Source organism: Lissotriton helveticus, chromosome 3_1 (genome assembly GCF_964261635.1).
Source record: "Lissotriton helveticus chromosome 3_1, aLisHel1.1, whole genome shotgun sequence".
In the NCBI taxonomy this organism is placed as follows: Eukaryota; Metazoa; Chordata; class Amphibia; order Caudata; family Salamandridae; genus Lissotriton; species Lissotriton helveticus.
Genome location: NC_136061.1, coordinates 1,541,874,253 through 1,541,896,526, shown reverse-complemented (window position 1 = coordinate 1,541,896,526; position 22,274 = coordinate 1,541,874,253). Strand labels below are relative to the sequence as shown.

The 22,274-nt window shown below is 47.8% G+C and overlaps 1 protein-coding gene across 3 annotated transcripts in view; it reads right to left on the bottom strand.

Annotated features, from left to right (window-relative positions):
* Positions 1-393: 393 nt before the first annotated feature.
* The window catches only part of CD3D (CD3 delta subunit of T-cell receptor complex), a 58,514-nt gene continuing 36,633 nt past the window's right edge, over positions 394-22,274 (bottom strand). For all 3 annotated transcript variants that reach the window (XM_078682252.1, XM_078682253.1, XM_078682251.1), the window contains one exon: positions 394-847. In XM_078682252.1, coding sequence (XP_078538378.1) covers positions 782-847 — 66 coding nt within the window. In that variant the 3' untranslated portion in view covers positions 394-781. The remainder of the gene's footprint in view (positions 848-22,274) is intronic.

The following is a 22,274-nucleotide window of genomic DNA, read 5'->3' as shown; positions in this document are numbered from 1 at the left end:
TATTGAGCGGGGCAGGGGGCCTGAGCCAAAGTGGCCTCACTTGTATTCAGGTGCTTCACCAGTGTAAACTAATCCGTGCATTTTTTTTTTAAACCCTTTTTTTAAAATAAAATTTCGCTGAAGCAGTGTTTTGCAAGGCAATATGCAAATGTGGGCTACTTTTTATGTGCGTGCCTAGGCCGATTTTAAATCCCAATCCAACCCTGCCCGGCAGCAGATCTGGTTACAATCCTAGTGAGAAATTCTCAGAAAGCTAATTTCCCCCCACTGTAGATATATAAGTACTACGAAGGTGACTAATAGACCTGCATGCTGCTTCCTAGTCATATTTACATCCGTCTTTGGTTCATAAAATTAGTGAGCTGAAGACTCTGTGAATAAACATTAACAATACAATATTTAACTTTCGTATTTATTACTATCAAAGCAAGCTCAAAACATATTTCTAAAAAGTACAGAAGAAATTTAATAGAAAAGGATTACTTGCATAACTTAGGCCTGTGCCAAGATCTTTGAAATTCAAGGTTGCTCAATAATAGGGGAGGGGACATTCCCTGACGCTCACTTTGAATGCCTGTGACAAACAATGACCCCCAGTTTGAGGACCTCAGATATTTCTAATGCACTTTTACATGGTACTCTGCTGATGTCATGTGAAGTCGCCAACAGCTGCAGAGCAAGTTTCTGGAGACCGAATGGTGGACGGGCTGATTGAATGCGGCCATCTTGAAACAAGCTTCTTTCGCGTATGCGTGGGATGACGTCAACCTGCACCGTGACTTTACTTCCGGCGAGGCCTGCTTGCAGAGATGTGGCTGTATGCGCTCTCTTCGCGGTCTCTCAGAGGCTGCCAGAGAAAAACACCAAGATAATGTGTGAATGACTGATTCTAGTGTGTCAACCTGAGAAAATCAAACTACTTTCCGTCTGTTTGCCTCTCCATTAGCACATATTGGACGCCAAGTTGAAATAAAAACACAATGGAAGATATGCAAGTTTAAAGATGGGGGTGCAAGGATTAGGTGTTAATAGATGTGCAAGGATGGAAGAGAAATGGGGTGCAGCACAAGGGTTGCTAGAATGCAGAGGTCCAATGGCTGTGTTCATGTTATGATGGCCAGATTTTGAAATCCATAAAACGGGAGATGGAAATTCAATTACATACATGCCAATAGACCCGAATCAGGCGGGATATTACCGATTTTTCAAGCCAAAAATGTCTTTATGGTAGCTGTCTCCCGCCTGAAATTGCATTTTCCACAATAGAAGTCAATGGGGAATTTTTACTCTCCCGATTTTTTATTTTAAATCTCCCACGTCCCTGTCCTAAAATGCTGTCATGTATGCAATTAGGACTGCACTTTGGCAGTATCTGAGGGCAGAAAATTGTAAACTGACAGCAATGACATCTCAAAAGTGCAGTTTGCCGTAATTACGCTCGGAAAATAAAATAAAACTCGACACAAACACTATCACCTGAGTCACTTAAATTTCCTCCTTATGATCTCAGAGCTCTCAAGTGTTACCAATGTTGAGGAGTAAAACGAAGTAGCACAATGATGACATAAAAGGAAGTGATGTCACATGACATTTGACAATGATGACACTACAGGAAGTAAAATGCTACAAATGCTCAAAATGTTTTTCAACAATTTAATAATACTAAAACCATCACAAAACACACACACGAATTAAAAAGACTTTAAGACCTCAATTATAAGCTAGGCGTCATAGTAATTACCACATTCCAGGATAAATAGCATATAAAATTACAACACTTCTTAACCCAAGTTAAAGTCACATGCAATAGTTTTCCCATACGCTAAATACCAGAAGACAGTGATCCACGTGCATTAGATATTGCTTGCACTATATATCACATATGATATTTACCACATGCAAAAAATAACACGTGGTAAATAAACCCAATTACAAGCATGAGAGTGTATGGAAACCAGTATAAAATATCACCTAATAGTATCTGCACTCAGAAGCATCTGGTTGAAGTTCCGGAAAGAGTAGCGAATGAAGCAAAAGTTGGAAACACCACCAAAAATCTAACAACACAACAATCCACAAAAAAAGAGTGCCTGCACAGTTTTAGCTGAAAAAAAAACACATACCTGTACACAGAGCCAGAACTAGCTAAACCACAATGCAGAGGTGAACCATTCTTATGGGGATTGCAGCAGCTCACACTTTCACTCTGCAGTACATCACTATGGGTACAGTAGTGCTAGGTAGGCCTTCTGGGCAGAACTGTACTCACCACAACCTATAGGTCATCTATGTCCACTCATTCTTTGTAACTAGATGCCATTGTTTCTGTGTGCCATTAGGCTCTCCATCATTGTTCTAAAGCGTGATGTAATCTCTCCAATTGGGAAGGTGTTGTGAGTATTGGAATTTCACTCAATGTTTTTTACATTTTGGTGAACATGTTTGTTGGACATCACTCATTATTCACACATTCACTAGGTTCAACATGACAATTCTCTGACACACACTTTCACAACACAGATGTATATCCATAGCCACAGCACCATCTCTCCTCTCATGTCCATATGTTGGATTCCTCTGACCTCTTGACCGCAACTGATACCTTTCACTAAGGACATGATAAGGATATTCATCATTTGTTCTTCCCGCGTCTTGGGGTAGAGCTGGAGTGAAGAAGCACCCCAAATGCTAGCGTCTCATGCTTGTGCTTAGCTAAGACCTTACGTGTCCAAAGTTTCAACAAGTGGAGCCTCTTTTTGACATCTTAAGTGTCACATGGATATGATGATACAGCATTGCGGCCCTAATTTCCTTCCACGACTGTGCTACTGTTTTCAATGGGATCTTTAGCTGATCAGACGGTTAAGGAGTCTTCTTACCTCCTTTACAAGGAACTCCGGTCAAAGACCCATAAGCTTGTACTGGCTAACCCTGATGGAATCCCTGATGGAAGAATTTGACAGGTTTTTGTAGGTGTTAGCCGAGTGATGCCAGAGGATGGCAATGAACTCTGTTTTTCAATTTTTAAGATATTATGGCCACAAAAAATATTTGATTGTGCGCTGCCACACAGGAAGGAAGTGTTGGTGAGCTTAGAGCGTGTCTCGAGTTTTTTTGTGTGCTGCTCTGGCTGTTTCTGCTCTCTACAAATTATTTTTCTCATTCAATGGCTGTCATTGCAGTGGCGTAGCTAGAAGTGGGTGGGGGGGGAAGCGGTCCGCCCTGCACAGTACTGTTTTTGGGGCGGGGGAGGTGAGCAAGTTGTATCAGTCAACTAACACCATACCCCCGCCCGAGTACAAGTTGTAGTTCGGCCGCCAGACTACCCCCTCCCCGTAACAGGTTGTCCACCCCCCCCCCTTAGAGTCCGCCCCGGGTTGCAGTAGGTCTAGCTACGCCACTGTGTTAATGCCTGAAAATTGGCTTTTCACTGTGCTTTGCGCATGCACTATTTATTGAGTGTGATATTGCCTGCAAGAAGTAAATCGCACACGTTCTGCCCTCAACACATGCAATGTTGGATGGTTGTTGTTTCATTGCATGCAGAAAAAATTGATTTTGCAGGCTACGGAAAACAAGCCTAATCCCTGTAATCTAGCATACCTCCTGGAACCAGTATTCACCAAATGTGTGTTTTGTGGCTTTTACTACCAGCCTCGAGACCTAAGTACATAATATGCACAGGTATTCAGAGGAGATATGGAAAATGAATTATGTTGCGCACTCTAATATCCAGTGTGTCCCTTTTCACTGTACGTCTGTGCTGGTGTCTGGAATACTAAGAGTGAATGATGATGTAAAAGAATGTGATATGTGCTTGTGGAGTTGAAGCCTGTAGACAGTTCCAGTGGGTGAAAGGATAAAGCCCCTAATAGAGCTATGTACCTGACATTGTATCTAAGAAGATATCCTCCTCCATCTGACTAGCTCTTGTCTGAAGTGATGACAGGGCCGGACTTGGAACCCAAAGCAGCCCTGGCAATTTTACCAGCCCCTCTAACCCCCCCAGCGGAGGGAGGTGGGGGGCAGAAAGCGTGAAGCACTGCTGCTTTTGTGACTTGGGGCCAATTTCGCAGGTCCGCCACAAAACTGGCCCCCACACTTCCAGCCTCCCGGGGAAATACCCAACGCCCACTACTGCCAGTCCAGCCCTGGGAGATGAGGTGTGAAAAGTTCCTGCATGGCAATGCTGGAAAGCTTATGAGGAGCTATTTTTATTTATTTTTATTTAATGCGATTTTATATAGTGCGAACATTACCCGAAGGTGTCAGAGCGCTTTACATAAGAACCAGTTGCAATACATAAGGACTCAGGATTACGTGCGTTGCATAAAAGATACAAACAGAAAAAAATTGCAAATGTACAAGTTATAGTCACACAAGGAGGAGCACTCAAGGAAGGGATACAAATGTATATACTCTAAGAGTCACATATGAATGGTAGATAGTACAATGGTCTACTGCATATACTAGTGATTAGAGTTATCTCTATATACATAGGGAAGGTATTCGAATGGATATACTCTAAGAGTCACATAGGAATGGTAGAGAGACAAAGGTCTACTGACCTTTGGTCTCTTGAGGAACAAAGAGCCTGTATCAGTGCACCTTCTGCTCGGGTTGAGATGATTACGATCCCCCCTAGCACCCCTCCACCGAGCACTTTGGACTGTTTTCCCCCACTGGCTCTGCAAGACCTTGAGATCTTGCTCAACAAGACCAAATCTGGCTCCCCCCTGGACATCTGCCCTCTGAAAATTATCAAGCAGTGCAGGGTGACCCTTCTACCTCCTCTGCTAGAAATTATGAACTTAGCTATGAGAGAGGGCATCTTCCCCCTGGAGTGGAAGAGCGCAATTGTTAAACCTCTGCTAAAGAAGGCTTCCCTCGATCCGGAGGTCCTAAAAAACTTCCGTCCAATCTCGCTGCTTCCAGCTCCCGCGAAGATGCTTGAGATTCATCTTAACAAGCACCTTGCTGCCTTTGTCGAAGGTTCGGGCTGTCTGGACTTTTCCCAGCATGGATTCAGGAGGGAACACAGTACCGAGTCGGCCCTCACCATCGTGCTTGATCCGCACGACAGTGGATGGGGGCCAGACCACCCTCTTGGTCCTGCTGGACTTAACTGCGGCCTTTGATACCCTCTCTCCCTCAGTACTTACATCTCGGCTGAGGGAAGTGGGGGTGAGGGACGCAGCTCTGGACCTTCTGACCTCCTTCCTCACGGGCAGGACACAAAGAGTCAAGCTGGGGGAGTTTCTATCTCCGTCCCGACCTGTGCGATGTGGGGTCCCACAGGGGTCGGCTCTTAGTCCGACCCTATTTAACATTTATGTGACCCCACTAGCCAGACTAATAAGATCTTTCGGGATGGAGGTAGTCTCTTATGCGGATGACACCCAAATCCTCGTCTCTCTCTCCCATTCAGATGTACTTACCGCCTCCAAATTTAGATCTTGTATGGAGGCGGTCGGTCAGTGGATGATCATGAATTCACTCAAGCTGAATGGGGAGAAGACTGAGGTGATGGTGTTTGGAGGGAAAGAGAACATCTGGTCTGCCAGCTGGTGGCCTGACTCTTTAGGAGCTTGCCCTTCCCCCACTACATCGGCTAAGAACTTAGGGGTGATTATTGACCCAGCCCTGGATATGGGCAAACAGGTGAGTAGAACCATCTCCACCTGTTGGGGCCTAATTCACACCCTACGAAGGATTAGGAAATATCTCTCCTTGCAGTCCAGAAAGCAAATAGCGGTTGCACTTATTGGCTCACGCCTGGACTACTGTAATGCGCTGTAAGCGGGGCTTAATAGGTGCCTCCTGCAGCGCTTACAGGTGGTTCAGAATGCCTCAGCCAGATTTGCACTGGATGCTCCTAGACGCTCTTCGGCCACATTGGCCAGGAAAGCGTTGCATTGGCTACCGGTGGAATACCGTGTTCGGTTCAAGGTCTTATGTATGACCTATAGAGCCATTGCAAAGGGAAGCGACACGGGAGTTGGGTCCATCATCTCCCACTATATCCCTGGAAGGAACTTGCGCTCCTCCGGGAAACTGCTCCTGACAGTCCCCCGGATTCGAAGAGCCAAGTGGGGTGGCAGGGCCTTTTCCTCCCTGGCCCCCAAATGGTGGAACGATCTTCCGCTTGATCTTAGATCGTTACCTTCCCTTCAGAAATTTCGAAAGGCTTTAAAAACTCTCCTCTTCCTTCAAGCCTATGTGTAAGGATGGATGTTTCAACTTTGATGTGATTGTTAGGCGCCTTGATACCTGCGGGTTATTGTCTTGCGCATTATAAATTTTTATCATATCATATCATACTGCATATACTAGTGATTAGAGTTATCTCCATTTACATAGGGAAGGGATACGAATGGATATACTCTAAGAGTCACTTAGGAATGGTAGATAGTACACAAGTCTACTGCATATACAAGTGATTAGAGTTATGTCTAAATACATAGGAAAGAGATACGAATGGATATACTCTAAGAGTCACATAGGAATGGAAGAGAGTACAAAGGTCTACTGCATATATTAGTGATTAGAGTTATCTCTATATATATATAGGAAAGAGATACAAATGGATATACTCTAAGAGTCACATAGGAATGGAAGAGAGTACAAAGGTCTACTGCATATACTAGTGATTAGAGTTATCTCTATATACAAAGATATACAAATAGTAGATTTTCTCAGCTCAAGACCCAAAAAACCAGTAGAGCAGAGTTCCATTAAGTGGGGTCGGAGGGGGGACGCAGTCACAACACCAACGGAGGGTGGGACGGATACAAGGGTATGAAGATCTTCCTTGGATAGGAGGGGTCTTGAAGACCAATAAGATGTATCTTGGACTGCCCATCCTCAAATATGCCCTACTGGGCGGGAGGAACTCAGTGAGGGGGTGGACAGAGGATTTAAAGACTTGCAGTGACTTATTAGAGTGGGACACTGTACAGGAAGTGTTTCAGGTCTGCACCACAGGAGCTGTAGATAGAAGTGGCAGGTGGTGGGTAAAGGATAGAAGTTTGCTGGCCATTTGGTAGAACAGTAGGAACTGTGACATAGATTAATGAATGAGAAGGACAGAGACTGAACAAGAGGAGCTGGAATAGGTTGAGCAGTGTTTCAGGACTTCTATTTCTGAGCAAGGATCCAGCACAGGTAGGTGCTGGAAGTGTAAGATGATTTTGTTTGGGTGCATTTTGAGACTAGACCAGTGGTGACTGGCCAATCAGAGTTAAAGGTACTGTGGGCTTTTGAGAAAAATACAAGATTGTATGAGCTCCCTAGTGGTGTGCAAGCTCTCGGCAATGGACAGTGTGGGTTTTTCAACAACAGTTGGTAAGGGGATGAAGCCCTGCCTATAGCTATGTACACCACACTGCTCCTCTGTGCCTAACATGTGCATAAAGAAGATAACCTCCTCTACCTGAGTGGCTCCTGTCCCATCCTATAGGAACCTTCCTCAAGGCTTACCAAGCATATATCTTCCACGTGCAGACCAGAAGCTGCAGGAGAGCCTTTTGAGCTTGTGAGGATTTGTTCTGATTAAAGTAAATTTTGAAGTCTGGTCGAGAGACTCTCACCAGTCTGAGTCGGCTGATGAGCTGTTGTACCTGATGCTCAGCCAGTGTGAGTGTGGTGTGGAATGTTGGTGAGTGGTCATGCAGCGGAATGTTGGATGTCCGTGAGTGTCAGTTGGAGTACGGACTGAGCAGCAAGGAGGCTGCTCTTGGTGGGGCTCTTAATTGTAACTACTCAGTAAACCATCTTACCTAATCTACACCTGGACTAATGGACTTCTTTGATTACAACATGAGCACTGAACTGAACCATTACCTGTGAGTCGCACTCATGATGAGCGAGACTTGTGGCGCCGCGGCCAGGGTGACTGACGCTGGAATCTGGAGACCACGGTTCGATCCCCGGCTCCGGCGGCAGGTTAGCCCAGCACCATGTGACTCTGGGCAATAGCTCGCTTAATCTTCCCGACGGCCCCCAGCGCCTAGAGACCCTTACGGGTGATTGTGCGCTTTACAAATGTGGACTTTACTTTACTTTACTTGAGGCCTATACAAGCTCTGCAAACCACCCCTGCGCAGATTCATATCAAGACCCATCTCACTCTATGCTTAGTCAACCCTCTTTGAAAAGTAAAACAGGTAGTATGTTTATACAGATTTACTGGGACAAATGATGAAAAACCAGGAGTGTCCCAGCAAATCCTGAGTGTATGGTCACCCTAAAAAAGGAACGCCTATTCCTTCACCTGGATTTGTCAGTGGCATACAGACCCAGGCCACCGGTTCACCGCTGACCACCTCGCTTGGCCACTGGATTCACTGTGTAGGCATAGAGGGAACCAATGTCAAGCCCCCTGTGCAGGAGTAAAGCTCAGGTATTGATGCTGCTCTACTGAGCAACATGAGGCTAGATACTCCACGGTGTAGGACACAGAGGGAAGCAATTCTAAGGGCACCATGTAAAGACAAGGGAGGCTCAAGATACTGAATGTGTAGCTGCTAACGGGAATCATGCCATGTGTGACACCTTCGGCCAGTCCTGATCATTCACTCAAAGGTAATTTGCACAGGTAGATTCATATTACTAGAGAAAGCAATGTTTAGAAAAAAATCCCAGCATACAATGTGTTGCTGGCTAAAATGCCAAGAACGGCACAAGGTGTTGCATATATGACCTGGGTCCCCTTAGCATTTAAATGAACGATTGCACAAGTTCCAAAGTCAAGCCACACGTTTTCCACTAGTGATCTTCCCCTTGAAACAGGCAGAACAGGAGTCAACCATGCTCAAGGCTCACACTACTGGAATCACATTTAACAAGGAATCTCCTCTGCTCCTTCTTCCTCCTCAGGAAGATAACATTATTAATACTCTCTTTAACTCCTCCTAAACCAACCTCTAGTGTCCCACTCTGATGCACACTCTCAAAGTACATTCCTCTCTAAGTATGAGAAAAGACGACTTGTCATGGACAACAAGTTAACATTTTTCTTATGGAAACCTGGTAAAGCATCTTGCTCATCTTCCTAAAGCTGAACTTCTTGCATTTTTCTTAATTTGCTCATCTTACACTTCTGTTTGTGAACTGCCCCCGGCCCTCAACAGACTTTGGCTCTGCTACTGCAGATTATTGTGGTCCCTCTTGCTCTGCACTCTGTTAAATCAGTGTTTTTGGGTGGGGATTTAGACATCTGAACTGAAGCATCAGACTTACCTCCCACATGCTTTCTGATCTCTTCCTGTCTAATCCTTGGCTTTACACAGTTGACTGACTTACCTTCCCACGTCGCTAGACATACTATTGACTTACTTTTGCCATCTCTGGAGAATTTGTGACTAAGCTCTCCACCACCTCGATGTGCACAACAGATTACTTGGCTGTCATGTTCTTTCTGCTTGTATGTGTCAAATTCTCCAACCGCAGGCCTGTTTTTTGAAGCTGCTACAGCTCGTTGACAGACAAGGATCAACAGCAGCAACTGTACAGATGCCCTAACTCCATCTGCCCTTCCATCTTTTCCGATATAAATTCTAGTACTAATTTATCATGAGTCGGCAAATTTTGCTTATAACGTTCTTCCTCCAATCCAACCTCAGTCTGCTAACTGGGGCAAACAGCAGGCTGAATGGTAGCTCTCTAAGACAGTCAAGCCAAAAATGAATCCCTTAGCCAAGCATTCAAAGGAACCTGGCTATGGGATTACCTGAGAAGCTCTAAATCAATTTATGTCGCCAAAGTCTGCATCTATTCAAAAGATTTAAATCAGTACACAGACAGATACTTCTCCTCGACATGCAGCATTCCAGAGGACTATTCTCTTAGTCCAACACTTTTCAACATCTATGTAAGGCCTATGACGACACTCATTCAATCTTTTGCTGCCTTACGTATGAGCTATGCAAATGGCACCTAACTTATTGTAAAACTTGATTCTGATCAAATTCCCACCAGCTTGACCTTTCAGGAGTGTTCCATAAGCATTGGCCACTGGATAAAAGATCTCACCTTTAACTTGGACTCAGATAAAACTAACATTCTGATCATAGGTGGAGCATATTTCATCTGGTGAGACAGCTGATGGCCTTCTGAATTAGGAAACACACCTAGACAGTCTACCTCAGAAAGCAACCTTGGCGTCCTGTCCGTTAAGGATCTTTTCATGATCACTCTGGTGAACAAGTATCTGGCATAACCTTTTTTTTTTTTATAAAGATTTATTGAAATTAAACAGACATACAAAACACCAAACAAAACTTCACGAGGCAAAGGCACAGCGGAACATTACCATGAGGTCGTGCGAGCACAGCTCCAAAAGTACAGAAATACATGGATATCAATGAAGGCGGGGAGAGGGGAGGACAAGGAAACCAACAGAATCGACAGCAATAGGTTAAGGGTGAATGTCAATTAGGGGGACGAAGACGTATCAATGGTGACATCATGTGGAGGGGTGCATATATTGCCACGATAGGCATTCCATTGGGACCAGATTCTGCCCCACTTCTTGGCCGTCCCCGGGAAAGGTAGACAGTCTTCTCCCGGAACATACACCAGTCCATGTTTTCTTTCCACTTGGATAAGGTGGGCGACCTATGTGAACCCCAGAGCTGGGCAATATCTCGTTTCGCGACCATATTTCCAAGGGTCGCCCACACAATCTGTGCTGAGCTGTAGTTATTCGGCTCCCACACATTCAACAGACAGCGCCTGGCTTCGGGCAGCAGGGACACACCCGTGACACCTTCCATAACAGCATGCACTCGGGACCAGAACGCAACCACCTCCGGGCATTACCACAGAATGTGGAGGAAGGTACCAGACATACCACAGCCACGCTTGCATAGCCCATCCAATGAAAACCCCATTCGAACCAGACAAGGCCCGGTGACATACACTCGGTGGAGTATTTTAAGCTGAACGAACCGCAAACGAGCAGGAATGGCGACTTCCTTAGGCGAGGACAGAGCAGCCTGCCAGTCCTCGTCATCCAATTCCAGGCCGTCAGCACACCACAAGGCCCTGAGGCGAACCAACAAGTCAGCTCTGTTGTTGATGAGTTTTTTGTAGATCAATGAAATAGTGCTGTCGGGCACGTGGCCATCTAAAATACGGTCCTCCAGAGGGGAAGACTCAGGAATATCATCACCCGCAGTAAATACAGACAACAGAGCATGACGGACCTGGGCATACCGGAAGAATTGACTATCACCAAGCTCATACTCCACTCTCAACACGGCAAAGGGCTTGACATTACCCTTCGACCAAAGATCGCCCACTCTGCTGATACCAATCATATCCCATTTGTCAAATCCTTTCGACCTCCACAGGCAGCCCAAACATTCCGAATCATACAGGGGGGTGGCTCGAGTGAACCTTCCACACCAACCCAGTGCCGCAGTCGCATCACGCCACACTTTCACTGCGATCTTAGTGGGACCGGTCAGTGCTTCAGGGAGTCTCCCAGAGTACAGCACCCTGTTGAAGGTCCCTCCTGGCAGAATAAATTTATCCATAGAGAACGCCGGGGCAGGTCCCGGTGCGTAGGTCGCATGATTAATAGCACTCAACTGGGATGCCCAGTAGTAACTCCTGATGTCCGGGAGGGCTATACCGCCATCATACCACGGAAGCGTGAGTTTAGAAAGAGCAATACGGGCACGTCCATCCCAGACCAGTTGTCTCTGTAGGCTCTCAACTGCACGAAAGTAGCCCGAGACGATCGGGTCAAAGGAGTTCTGAAGAGCGTACAAGAAACGGGGTAGAGACATCATTTTGAAAAGCGCCGCTCTACTGATGGGCGACAGAGGTAACCTACGCCAGCGAGCTACATCAAGCGTAAGCCGCTGAAGGGGGGATAATAAGTTAAGCTCGTAGCGCCTAGAGGGGTCAAGGGAAACATAGATCCCCAAGTACTTGAAACCGGTCACAGCCACCTGAATCGGAAATCTACGCGGCAATGGAGGGAGCTCTCCAGCTAAAAAGTAGACGCAGGATTTAGGCCAATTAATGACAAGACCGGAATTCTTCCCGAAGGAGGTCAGAACATCAAAAAGTACGTTAAGGGACTTTTTAGGGGAAGTTAGGTAGAGGAGGATATCGTCCGTGTAGAGCGAAACACGATCCTCGAAATCAGGAGACCACCGGATGCCCCGCATAGAAGGCTCCCAACGGAGCCACTCCGCCAAGGGCTCCAGAGCGAGAGCAAACAGCAAAGGAGACAGCGGACAGCCCTGCCGGGTACCACGCCCGAGCGTAAAAATGCAAGACACTCTGCGATTAACGACTACCTGGGCCAGGGGAGTCTCATAAAGGAGTTTCACCCAGGCTATGAAGCCCGGCCCAAACCCGAACTTCGAGAGGGCCGCCCAGAGGTAGGGCCATTCGATAGTGTCAAAGGCCATGGTAGCGTCAAGAGAGGCCAAAATGGCGGGTTCAGTAAGTGTCTCGGCTCTCGCGAGAACTCCGTGGAGTCTACGCAGATTCAAAGCAGTGTTGCGGTGCGGGATAAAACCAGATTGATCCGGATGGATCAAGTCCCCGATCACAGTCACCAAGCGGTTAGCCAGTAACTTGGCCAAAATTTTGGGTTCGGCGTTAAGTAGAGAAATCGGTCTGTAGGAAGTACAACGGTCCCGTGGCTTGCCCTCTTTGGGAATGACAACAATAGTAGCGAGTCGTTGGTCCAAAGGGAGGGAGCCAGACTCCAAAGCCTCAAGAAACATGTCCCTGAGGTAGGGCGCCATTTTGTCAGGTCGCAGCTTGTACAGTTCAATGGGCAAACCATTAGGGCCCATCACCTTACCTGAACGTAGGGAACGAATAGCCACCGCAACTTCGTCCACCGTGAGCGGAGCATCCATGAGATCTCTGTCCGCGTGTCATGTTCCGCCAGGCGGGGGGGGGAAACAGATCCCGTGATTTCCACTGCGTTGCGGAGCAGGAACTACAACTCCCGTCATGCCTGTGAGAGCGACGCAAGAGGCGCACAGGAAGTGCGCAGCAAGTCTTCAAAACAAGCTACGAAGACGAAGACGGCGCCGATAATTCCAAAAGGTCCTGGCGAATGTTTGGTTGGTGACCGGCGATGCGGTAAGAACGCAGACTTCATTTCTGGTAGGATACTTTTGAACCGAGTTGCTCTCGTCCTGCTGGAATTCCCGTTTTGGCTCTTTCCGCAAGTCAGACATTGTTTTGTTCCCTTCGGCTGGAGGGAAATACTCACGGAGGGGGTGCAAGATTCTCCCTGCGCCCGTAGACACTTTGGGTTTGACGTGCTGTGGCATCCTCAGAAACAGTACGCAGACTCGGAATCCAAGGCTGGGTGTGTGGTTAACACTCGGCTTAATGAACACAGAACTTTGTGCTCATAGAAACGAACGGGCATAAGTATGCGAAAGTGAACTCCTGTTGTTTTGAACATTTATTAAGCACTTACGGATTGCACGGACGTGTGCAATTCCCACAGCAAAGACTTTGTTTCTCCAGTAACTTGCCTCATTTACAAAGGCAGGAGGCTAAGGATTCTTCCATGTTTTGGTTATGAAACAACTTTGATAGGCAATATCCAGCCCCACGCTCATTGGTGCAAACACTCGGTGTATCAACAAGGGGCATTACCTGGTTTGGGTGTGGTATTCAACACCTGGATACGGGCATTCACTTTCTGTTGTTATTGTTTGTTTTACATATTCTTTGTTTCAAGTATTATGCATAGGTAGCTGACTCCAAGCAGGGCAAAACTCCGTGAGATTTACTCCCCCTTTGAGGAATACACTTCGTGTATCTTAGGTATGTGTAACTGTAAACCTGGGGGGAAAAACAGTCTCTGATGTGAAGGGTGTTCTGTTCTACAACGTGTTTGTGCTTTGTCTTTCTATTAGATGGGTGGAGTGCTTGTTACCTCACCCCTGAGAGTCTATTACTGGTTTATGCATACTTTTCTTTCTTTGCAGGTATTGTTGGGAATCTAGGGGTCAATTGGGTGGAGTGTGAAAGAGTGGGGAACTAGAAGTCTTAGAGTAAAGGGGGGGGCTGTTGTCTCATCCTGTTGTTCTTTGTCGTTTCAGGTCTCCCTCCCAGCCGTTCCCTTCCTTTCCCTCCCCGGTTGAACAACCTTCATAGTCTGTATATTATCCCTCAGACTTTAGGGCGGTTCAGAAGGGGAGGTTATAGGTCTAGCAACACAGCCCCGAAGAGGTCGGAAGGCAAAGCCTGACAGAATTATCGGCCCACGAATTCTATCCGCTTCTTGGCTGTGTTGTGTCACAAAATGACCACCTTAGATGATGTGTTAGCTGCATTAGCGCTAGTTCAGGCGGAATTAACCGCGTCCAATAGAGAAGTGGCCGCATCCCGAGCCGAAAACGCCCAGTTAAGAGCCCGTTTGGATAGGATGCCGCAAGTCCAGGCGGCAGGGGGTGGGGGAGCCACGGCAGCCACCTCTGTGGTGGTGGAGATGCCCGCTCAAATCCCTTTAGCCCCGCCCGAAAGATTCTATGGGGACAACAAAAAAGTACAGGTGTTTATCACGCAAGTCCTAATGCACTTTATGTGCAAACCCAAGATGTTTGCCACTAATCAGGCCCGGGTGGCTTTCCTGATTTCATAATTAGGGGGCGAGGCTGCGCAGTGGGCAGTCCCTGTGGTTCGACGAGACGACCCCCTTCTCTACGACTGGGATGATTTCCTAGCTGAGTTCGAGAAAACCTTTGACAGAAGAGCGGAAACGTTCACCGCGGATAGAGAGTTGTTGAAACTCAAACAAGGAGACACGGACTTGGTTACATATCTGAATCATTTCCGGCGTTTGGTGGCAGAAACCGACTGGCCCGAGGCTAAACAAACTGCCTTGTTCTATCAAGGATTGAGCGGAGAGCTCGAGGACGTCCTGGCTCAAATCGATCCACAACCCCGAACATGTAAAGCCCTTATAGAACTCACCTTAAGGCTGGATCATAGAATGAAGGAACGCAAGGGGGATCATAAGAAAAGAGACCGACCTGTCACGCCTTATGAGAGTCCTACAGCAGGAGAGAAGGCAGCTTCGCACTCAGAGTCAATGGAAATAGGAGCGGTGCGGGCTTCCCTGACAGCAGGAGAAAAGGAGTATCGTCGAAAACAAGGATTGTGCCTGTACTGCGGGAAAAAAGGACATTTTCTTCGAGAATGTCCAGTAAAACCCAAACCTGGGAGGCTGAAATCAGGACAAACCTCGGCAGGACTTTCAGGACAAGAGTCGGGAAACTCCAAAGCTTGAAGGTGTGCGAGGGGGAACCGTCAAGCAAGTACTCTATCCCTTCTATAAACCCTGAGGTGGATCAAGACAAAACGCATTTATGCGTAACCATGATGCTGACGATGGGCGAGGAAGAAAAAGAGGTGCGCGCCATGGTGGATTCTGGGGCGACAGGGTGCTTTATGGATCGCGTAGAAGCCCAGAGATTGGGGATGCAACTCATCAGGAAAGACAAACCCGAAATCGTATACGCAGTTGACGGGAAATAACTCGAGGCCGGACCCATCACGCATCATACAAACGAATATGAACTTACATATGAAGGAGCTCACAGCGAACTTTTGGCCTTCAACATAATCCAGGCACCCCAATACGGCATTATCCTGGGTCTTCCGTGGTTGCAAAAACACGAACCGGTGATTCAATGGAAGAACAGAAAGGTGCTGTTCATATCCCCTTATTGTAAGGAGCACTGTATGCCCGGAATACACCATCCGGCACGAACACTGGCATCAACCGCAAGAATCGCAACGGACGCAGAAAAGGAAGTGACTCTCCCCCCATGCTATCAGGCATACGAAGCAGTGTTCAGCGATAAAGAAGCGGAGTCGCTCCCTCCACATAGGGCATATGATTGCCGTATTGACCTTGTACCAGGTGCGATCATTCCCAATGGCCGGATTTATGCCCTTACGTTGCCAGAAAACGAAACGCTCCAAGCCTACTTGGACAAATATCTTGCATTAGGGTTTATTCGCCCTTCCAGGTCACCGGCGGCGTCGCCTCTGTTTTTTATACCGAAGGCAAATGGTGAGAAGCGTTGTTGTATCGATTATAGGGCGTTGAATACCATCACCGTCAAGAACCAGTACCCGTTGCCACTAATACCCGTTCTACTGGAGCAGGTTAGATCCGCCGCTATCTACACCAAGTTGGACCTTCGCGGAGCTTATCACCTGGTCCGCATCAGAAAAGGAGACGAGTGGAAGACGGCATTCAAGACGCGGTATGGGCTTTACGAATACTTGGTTATGCCCTTTGGGCTGTGTAACGCCCCAGCCGCATTTCAGTACTTCCTTAACGAAGTACTGCGAGAGTACCTAGATCGTCATGTCGTCGTGTACATTGACGATATACTTATTTATTCTGACTCTACTGAAGAACATGTACACCACGTACAGCTGGTCTTACAAGCACTACAAAAACATCATTTGTACTGTAAAATCACAAAATGTGAATTCCACGTCACAACAGTGGAGTTCCTAGGTGTGATGCTCACACCATCCGGTCAAGTGATGGCAGAAAGGAAGGTACAAGCAATCAAAGACTGGCCTCGTCCGTGCAATGTTAAAGATATTCAAAGCCTGTTAGGATTCGCTAACTTCTACAGACGGTTCATACAAGGCTTTTCTGGAATGGTGGCTCCTTTGACCCGTCTCACGAGGAAGAATGAGGGTTTCCTGTGGACCAGAGAAACACAAAACGCCTTTGACGAACTGAAGGCGGCTTTTTCAGCAGCCCCAGTGCTGTCACATGCCAACCCTGACTTGCCTTTTATCGTAGAAGCCGATGCTTCTGAAGCTGCGGTGGGAGCAGTACTGTCTCAGCGAAACGAAACCACAGGCATGTTACATCCCATTGCCTACATGTTGAGAAAACTTAGCCCGGCAGAGAACAACTATACCATCGCAGAAAAAGAGCTGTTAGCCATCCGTGATGCCTTTTTGGAGTGGAGACATTGGTTGATGGGGGCGAAACATCAAGTCACCGTGTACACGGATCATAGAAACCTTCAATTCCTTCAAGCAGCAAAACATCTAACTCCCAGACAGTTACGATGGATGTTGTTTTTCGAAGAGTATCGGTTCATAGTGACCTTCAGTCCCGGCACACAAAACAAGAAAGCGGATGCCCTAACAAGGCAGGAAAACCCTATCCTGCATGCCTCCACCCCAGAGCGGGCAATCATTGCACCCTCCAAGGTCATAGGAGTAACCCACACCCAGGACTTCCTAATGAAAGTGAAAAGCGGAAGCCAAACTTGTGTGTGGAGAACCTGGCTGAGACACCACCCTGAGTGGAAGGTGAAAAAGGAATCCCAATGCGAGGCGCTCAAATCCTTGTTCCTACGATTGCTTTACGCAGAACCGTGTTCTCGTGGTGCCATGACATTCCATGCGCAGGACACATGGGATACATAAAGACTCTAGAGAAAGTCATGAGACAGTTCTGGTGGCCTTCGATTCGACCAGATATACATCATTGGGTGGCCTCCTGCACGAAGTGCGCTCAGATGAAGGCGGATCGTCAAAAACCACAGGGACTGCTTCAACCGTTGCCCACTCCAGAGCTTCCATGGGAAAGGTTTTCTGTTGATTTCATAGTGGGCCTACCCAAAGATCAGGGGAAATCGGCTATAGTGGTGGTCATCGATTATGTGACCAAAATGGGGCATTTCATAGCGTGTGCTCAGGTCCCTTCGGCAGGCCAGTTGGCACACCTACTCCTTGTGAACGTGGTTAGACTACATGGGCTCCCGAGAGACATAGTGTCTGATCGTGGATCACAATTCACAGCTAGATTTTGTAAGGCTTGGTGTGCTGAACTGCAAATACAGTCCTCTCTGTCCACCAGTTTCCACCCGCAAACCGATGGGCAAACGGAAAGGCTGAACCAAACACTGAAACAATACCTTCGGTGTTACGTGCAGGAAAACACGGACTCATGGGTGGATTGGCTCTGGGTGGCGGAAATAGCCTATAACAACTCTCAACATTCCTCCACGTTACATTCCCCGTTTCAGAGTACCTATGGTTTTCATCCTCGCTTCACTCCTATGATATCACCTAATACGGGGAACAGAGTGCCTGAAGTCAGGGAGCGGTTGATGCGTGTGCGCAAGGTACTCCTGGCCACGCGAAAGAACCTAATCAAAGCCAAAACACGTTACAAGCACCAAGCCGATAAACACCGTAGGCCTGGCCCTGTGTACAAGAAGGGGGACTTAATGTGGTTGTCCACCAAAAACATCACGTTCAAAAAGCATAGTGTGTTCAATCCCCGTTTTATAGGGCCATACAGGGTGGTGGGGCATGTGAACCCTGTGACGGTTCGGTTGCGGTTGCCTGCTCACTTTAGGATACACCCTGTGTTTCATGTATCTCTTCTGAATCCCTCCCGGAGCCCGGTGCGCCGTGCCCCCGTGCATGTTTGGGTTCAACAGGACCAGGAGTTTGAGGTGCAGAGGGTGCTTGATTCCAAGTGGGTGAGGGGTCGCCTGCATTACTTGCTTTCCTGGAAGGGTTACGGCCCGGAAGAGAACTCCTGGGAACCGGCTGCTGCGGTTCATGCTCCGAAGTTGGTGGCCCGGTTCCATCGTTTGTGTCCGGACCGTCCTATGGCGGGTTCGGTCCCTTTGTGAAGGGGGATGTACTGTCATGTTCCGCCAGGCGGGGGGGGGGAAACAGATCCCGTGATTTCCACTGCGTTGCGGAGCAGGAACTACAACTCCCGTCATGCCTGTGAGAGCGACGCAAGAGGCGCACAGGAAGTGTGCAGCAAGTCTTCAAAACAAGCTACGAAGACGGCGCCGATAATTCCAAAAGGTCCTGGCGAATGTTTGGTTGGTGACCGGCGATGCGGTAAGAACGCGGACTTCATTTCTGGTAGGATACTTTTGAACCGAGTTGCTCTCGTCCTGCTGGAATTCCCGTTTTGGCTCTTTCCGCAAGTCAGACATTGTTTTGTTCCCTTCGGCTGGAGGGAAATACTCATGGAGGGGGTGCAAGATTCTCCCTGCGCCCGTAGACACTTTGGGTTTGACGTGCTGTGGCATCCTCAGAAACAGTACGCAGACTCGGAATCCAAGGCTGGGTGTGTGGTTAACACTCGGCTTAATGAACACAGAACTTTGTGCTCATAGAAACGAACGGGCATAAGTATGCGAAAGTGAACTCCTGTTGTTTTGAACATTTATTAAGCACTTACGGATTGCACGGACGCATGCAATTCCCACAGCAAAGACTTTGTTTCTCCAGTAACTTGCCTCATTTACAAAGGCAGGAGGCTAAGGATTCTTCCATGTTTTGGTTATGAAACAACTTTGATAGGCAATATCCTGCCCCGCGCTCATTGGTGCAAACACTCGGTGTATCAACAAGGGGCATTAACTGGTTTGGGTGTGGTATTCAACACCTGGATACGGGCATTCACTTTCTGTTGTTATTGTTGTTTTACATATTCTTTGTTTCAAGTATTATGCATAGGTAGCTGACTCCAAGCAGGGCAAAACTCCGTGAGATTTACTCCCCCTTTGAGGAATACACTTCGTGTATCTTAGGTATGTGTAACTGTAAACCTGGGGGAAAAACAGTCTCTGATGTGAAGGGTGTTCTGTTCTACAACATGTTTGTGCTTTGTCTTTCTATTAGATGGGTGGAGTGCCTGTTACCTCAGCCCTGAGAGTCTACTACTGGTTTATGTATACTTTTCTTTCTTTGCAGGTATTGTTGGGAATCTAGGGGTCAATTGGGTGGAGTGTGAAAGAGTGGGGAACTAGAAGTCTTAGAGTAAAGGGGGGGGGCTGTTGTCTCATCCTGTTGTTCTTTGTCGTTTCAGGTCTCCCTCCCAGCCGTTCCCTTCCTTTCCCTCCCCGGGTGAACAACCTTCATAGTCTGTATATTATCCCTCAGACTTTAGGGCGGTTCAGAAGGAGAGGTTATAGGTCTAGCAACACAGCCCCGAAGAGGTCGGAAGGCAAAGCCTGACACCGCGTCAGGAAGACGGGGCAAAGCAATATTGCGCAACAACAGTCGAGAGTCCTCCTCATCCCTGTCACAAACAGAGGTGTACACCATCTCGAAGTGGTCCGCAAAGCACTGAACGATCCCGGCTGGATCCGTGACGCCCCCACCCTCAGGTCGTTCGATCACAGGGACCACACGATTGACTCTCTCTTTCTTGTCTAACCACGCAAGCAATTTACCAGCTTTGTCACCCACATCATACAGTCATCCCTGCTGCTCCCTATACATCACTTTCGCAGCGTCAGTCACCAGAGCCTTGTAGTCAGCTTGTTTCAGAGCAAGGGAGTGCAACTTCTCACCAGAAACGCCCAACTGGAGATCATCCTCCAGAGCAGCTATCTCAGATTCCAAGCGAACAACCTCCACATGTGCAGCCTTCTTAGCAGCAGTGATCAAGGATAGGGACTGACCACGAATGACAGTTTTAAACGCTTCCCACAGCGAAACAGCAGAAGAAACAGACCCAACATTTTCATCAAAATAATTCTCAATAGCTTTCACAAGTTCCGAGCGGGTCTTGGGGTTGCGAAAGTGCCATGGATTGATAGGAGCAACTCTTCCCTCATCGCCCTCCTGGACCTCATACCGGAGCCACAGTGGGGAGTGATCAGAAATACCCCTAGGGAGATGACGGATTTCTCTAATAGAAGAGGATTGAACCGCTGGCATTAAAAAATAGTCCAACCTAGAAAGACTGCCATGTGCCCCAGAATGGAAGGTATACTGCAACTGAGTAGGGTGCAGCAGTCTCCAGGCATCCACTAGTCCAAGGGTCTCCAGCAAGTCACTCAACCACATTTGTGCCCTGGGTAGCTCTCTAGGAGGATGACGATCAGATGCGCCAGAGACAACTGAATTCAGATCCCCACCCAAAATCAGGAGGCCTTCGGGAAGGTCCAACAGGACACTACAGAGGTCTGCGAAGGTTAAAGCTTGCAAACCCGGGGGGACATAAACAGATAGTACGGAAAGCGTCCTACCCTCCCACCTACCGGTGAGCACCGCATAGCGCCCCCTGTCATCAAGTTTCACCTCGTCAATTGCAAAAGGGAGAGAGGACCGAATGAGAATACCAGCCCCCCTGGACCCAGAAGTAAACCCAGCGTGTGCCACCAGTCGATAACCACGCCTCCTTATAGTCTGACATGCATTGCCTATTAAATGCGTCTCCTGCAGAAGCACAATATCGGGAGAGTGACGCCTAAGGAATCTCAAAACAATACTTCGCTTAATTCCGTCCCCTAACCAATTGACATTCCAGGATAACAGTCTCAACTCGCCACCCCCCATCCCCGAACAGCAGACGGAACAGGACCCACACAGACCCCCACGACCAGTGCAAACAGAGCAAACAATACGGTGCCTCGCGAGTAAACAGATGGCATAACCTTTTTTGTACTTGAAAAGCCTGGCATTACTTCCTCTATCTTACCACTTCTCTACAGTTCATGCCACCATAGAATCTCGCCTGGATTACTGCAATGCTCTATACTTGGGTCTTCCTAACTCTGAGCCTTATTATGATGTAGATGGGACCACCACTGACAAGCCATCAGTGGTGGTCCCACCGACATCCAGAATAGTGGTCCAACCACAGCATTACGATGCAGTCGGTGGGACCCCAGCAGTTGGAGGGTAAGACCTCTGCCTCCAACAAGCTCAATGAGCCAGTCGGGGCGGCGGTGATACCATAATCCCTACAGTGAAAGCGGTGCATGGGCAGGCACTACCAAAGGGATTACGATGTCCATTTCCCACAGCCTTTTTATGGCGGTCCCTCCGCCATGGAAAGACTGTTGGAAAATAACTTTGATTGTCCCTAGCAGGGTCACTGTCCCCCGTGAGCCTCTGCTATGTTGCCTGGGGGCACATGTGGTACCCCACCAAACATCCATGCACCGTGTGCCAGCCACCACATGCATGCACAGTGTGTCAGGCACCACATGGTGCATGGATGTTTAAAAGCCTCCCTTTTTCTATTGCGGCGTGTGCTGCAAGTCTTTTCCTGGCCCAAGCACAGCCGCAATAGAAAAAAGGGATGCTTCCGACCGCCAACATAGTGGTTGCATCAGAATCTGGCGAGTAGGACCTCCGACTCCTTTTTCGGTAGGCCCACTCCCGCTGCGATAGCAATCGGACACTCATCCGACCACCATCATAATAAGGTCCTATGTTATCAGTCGTTCACAGACTGTGCAAAACTCTGC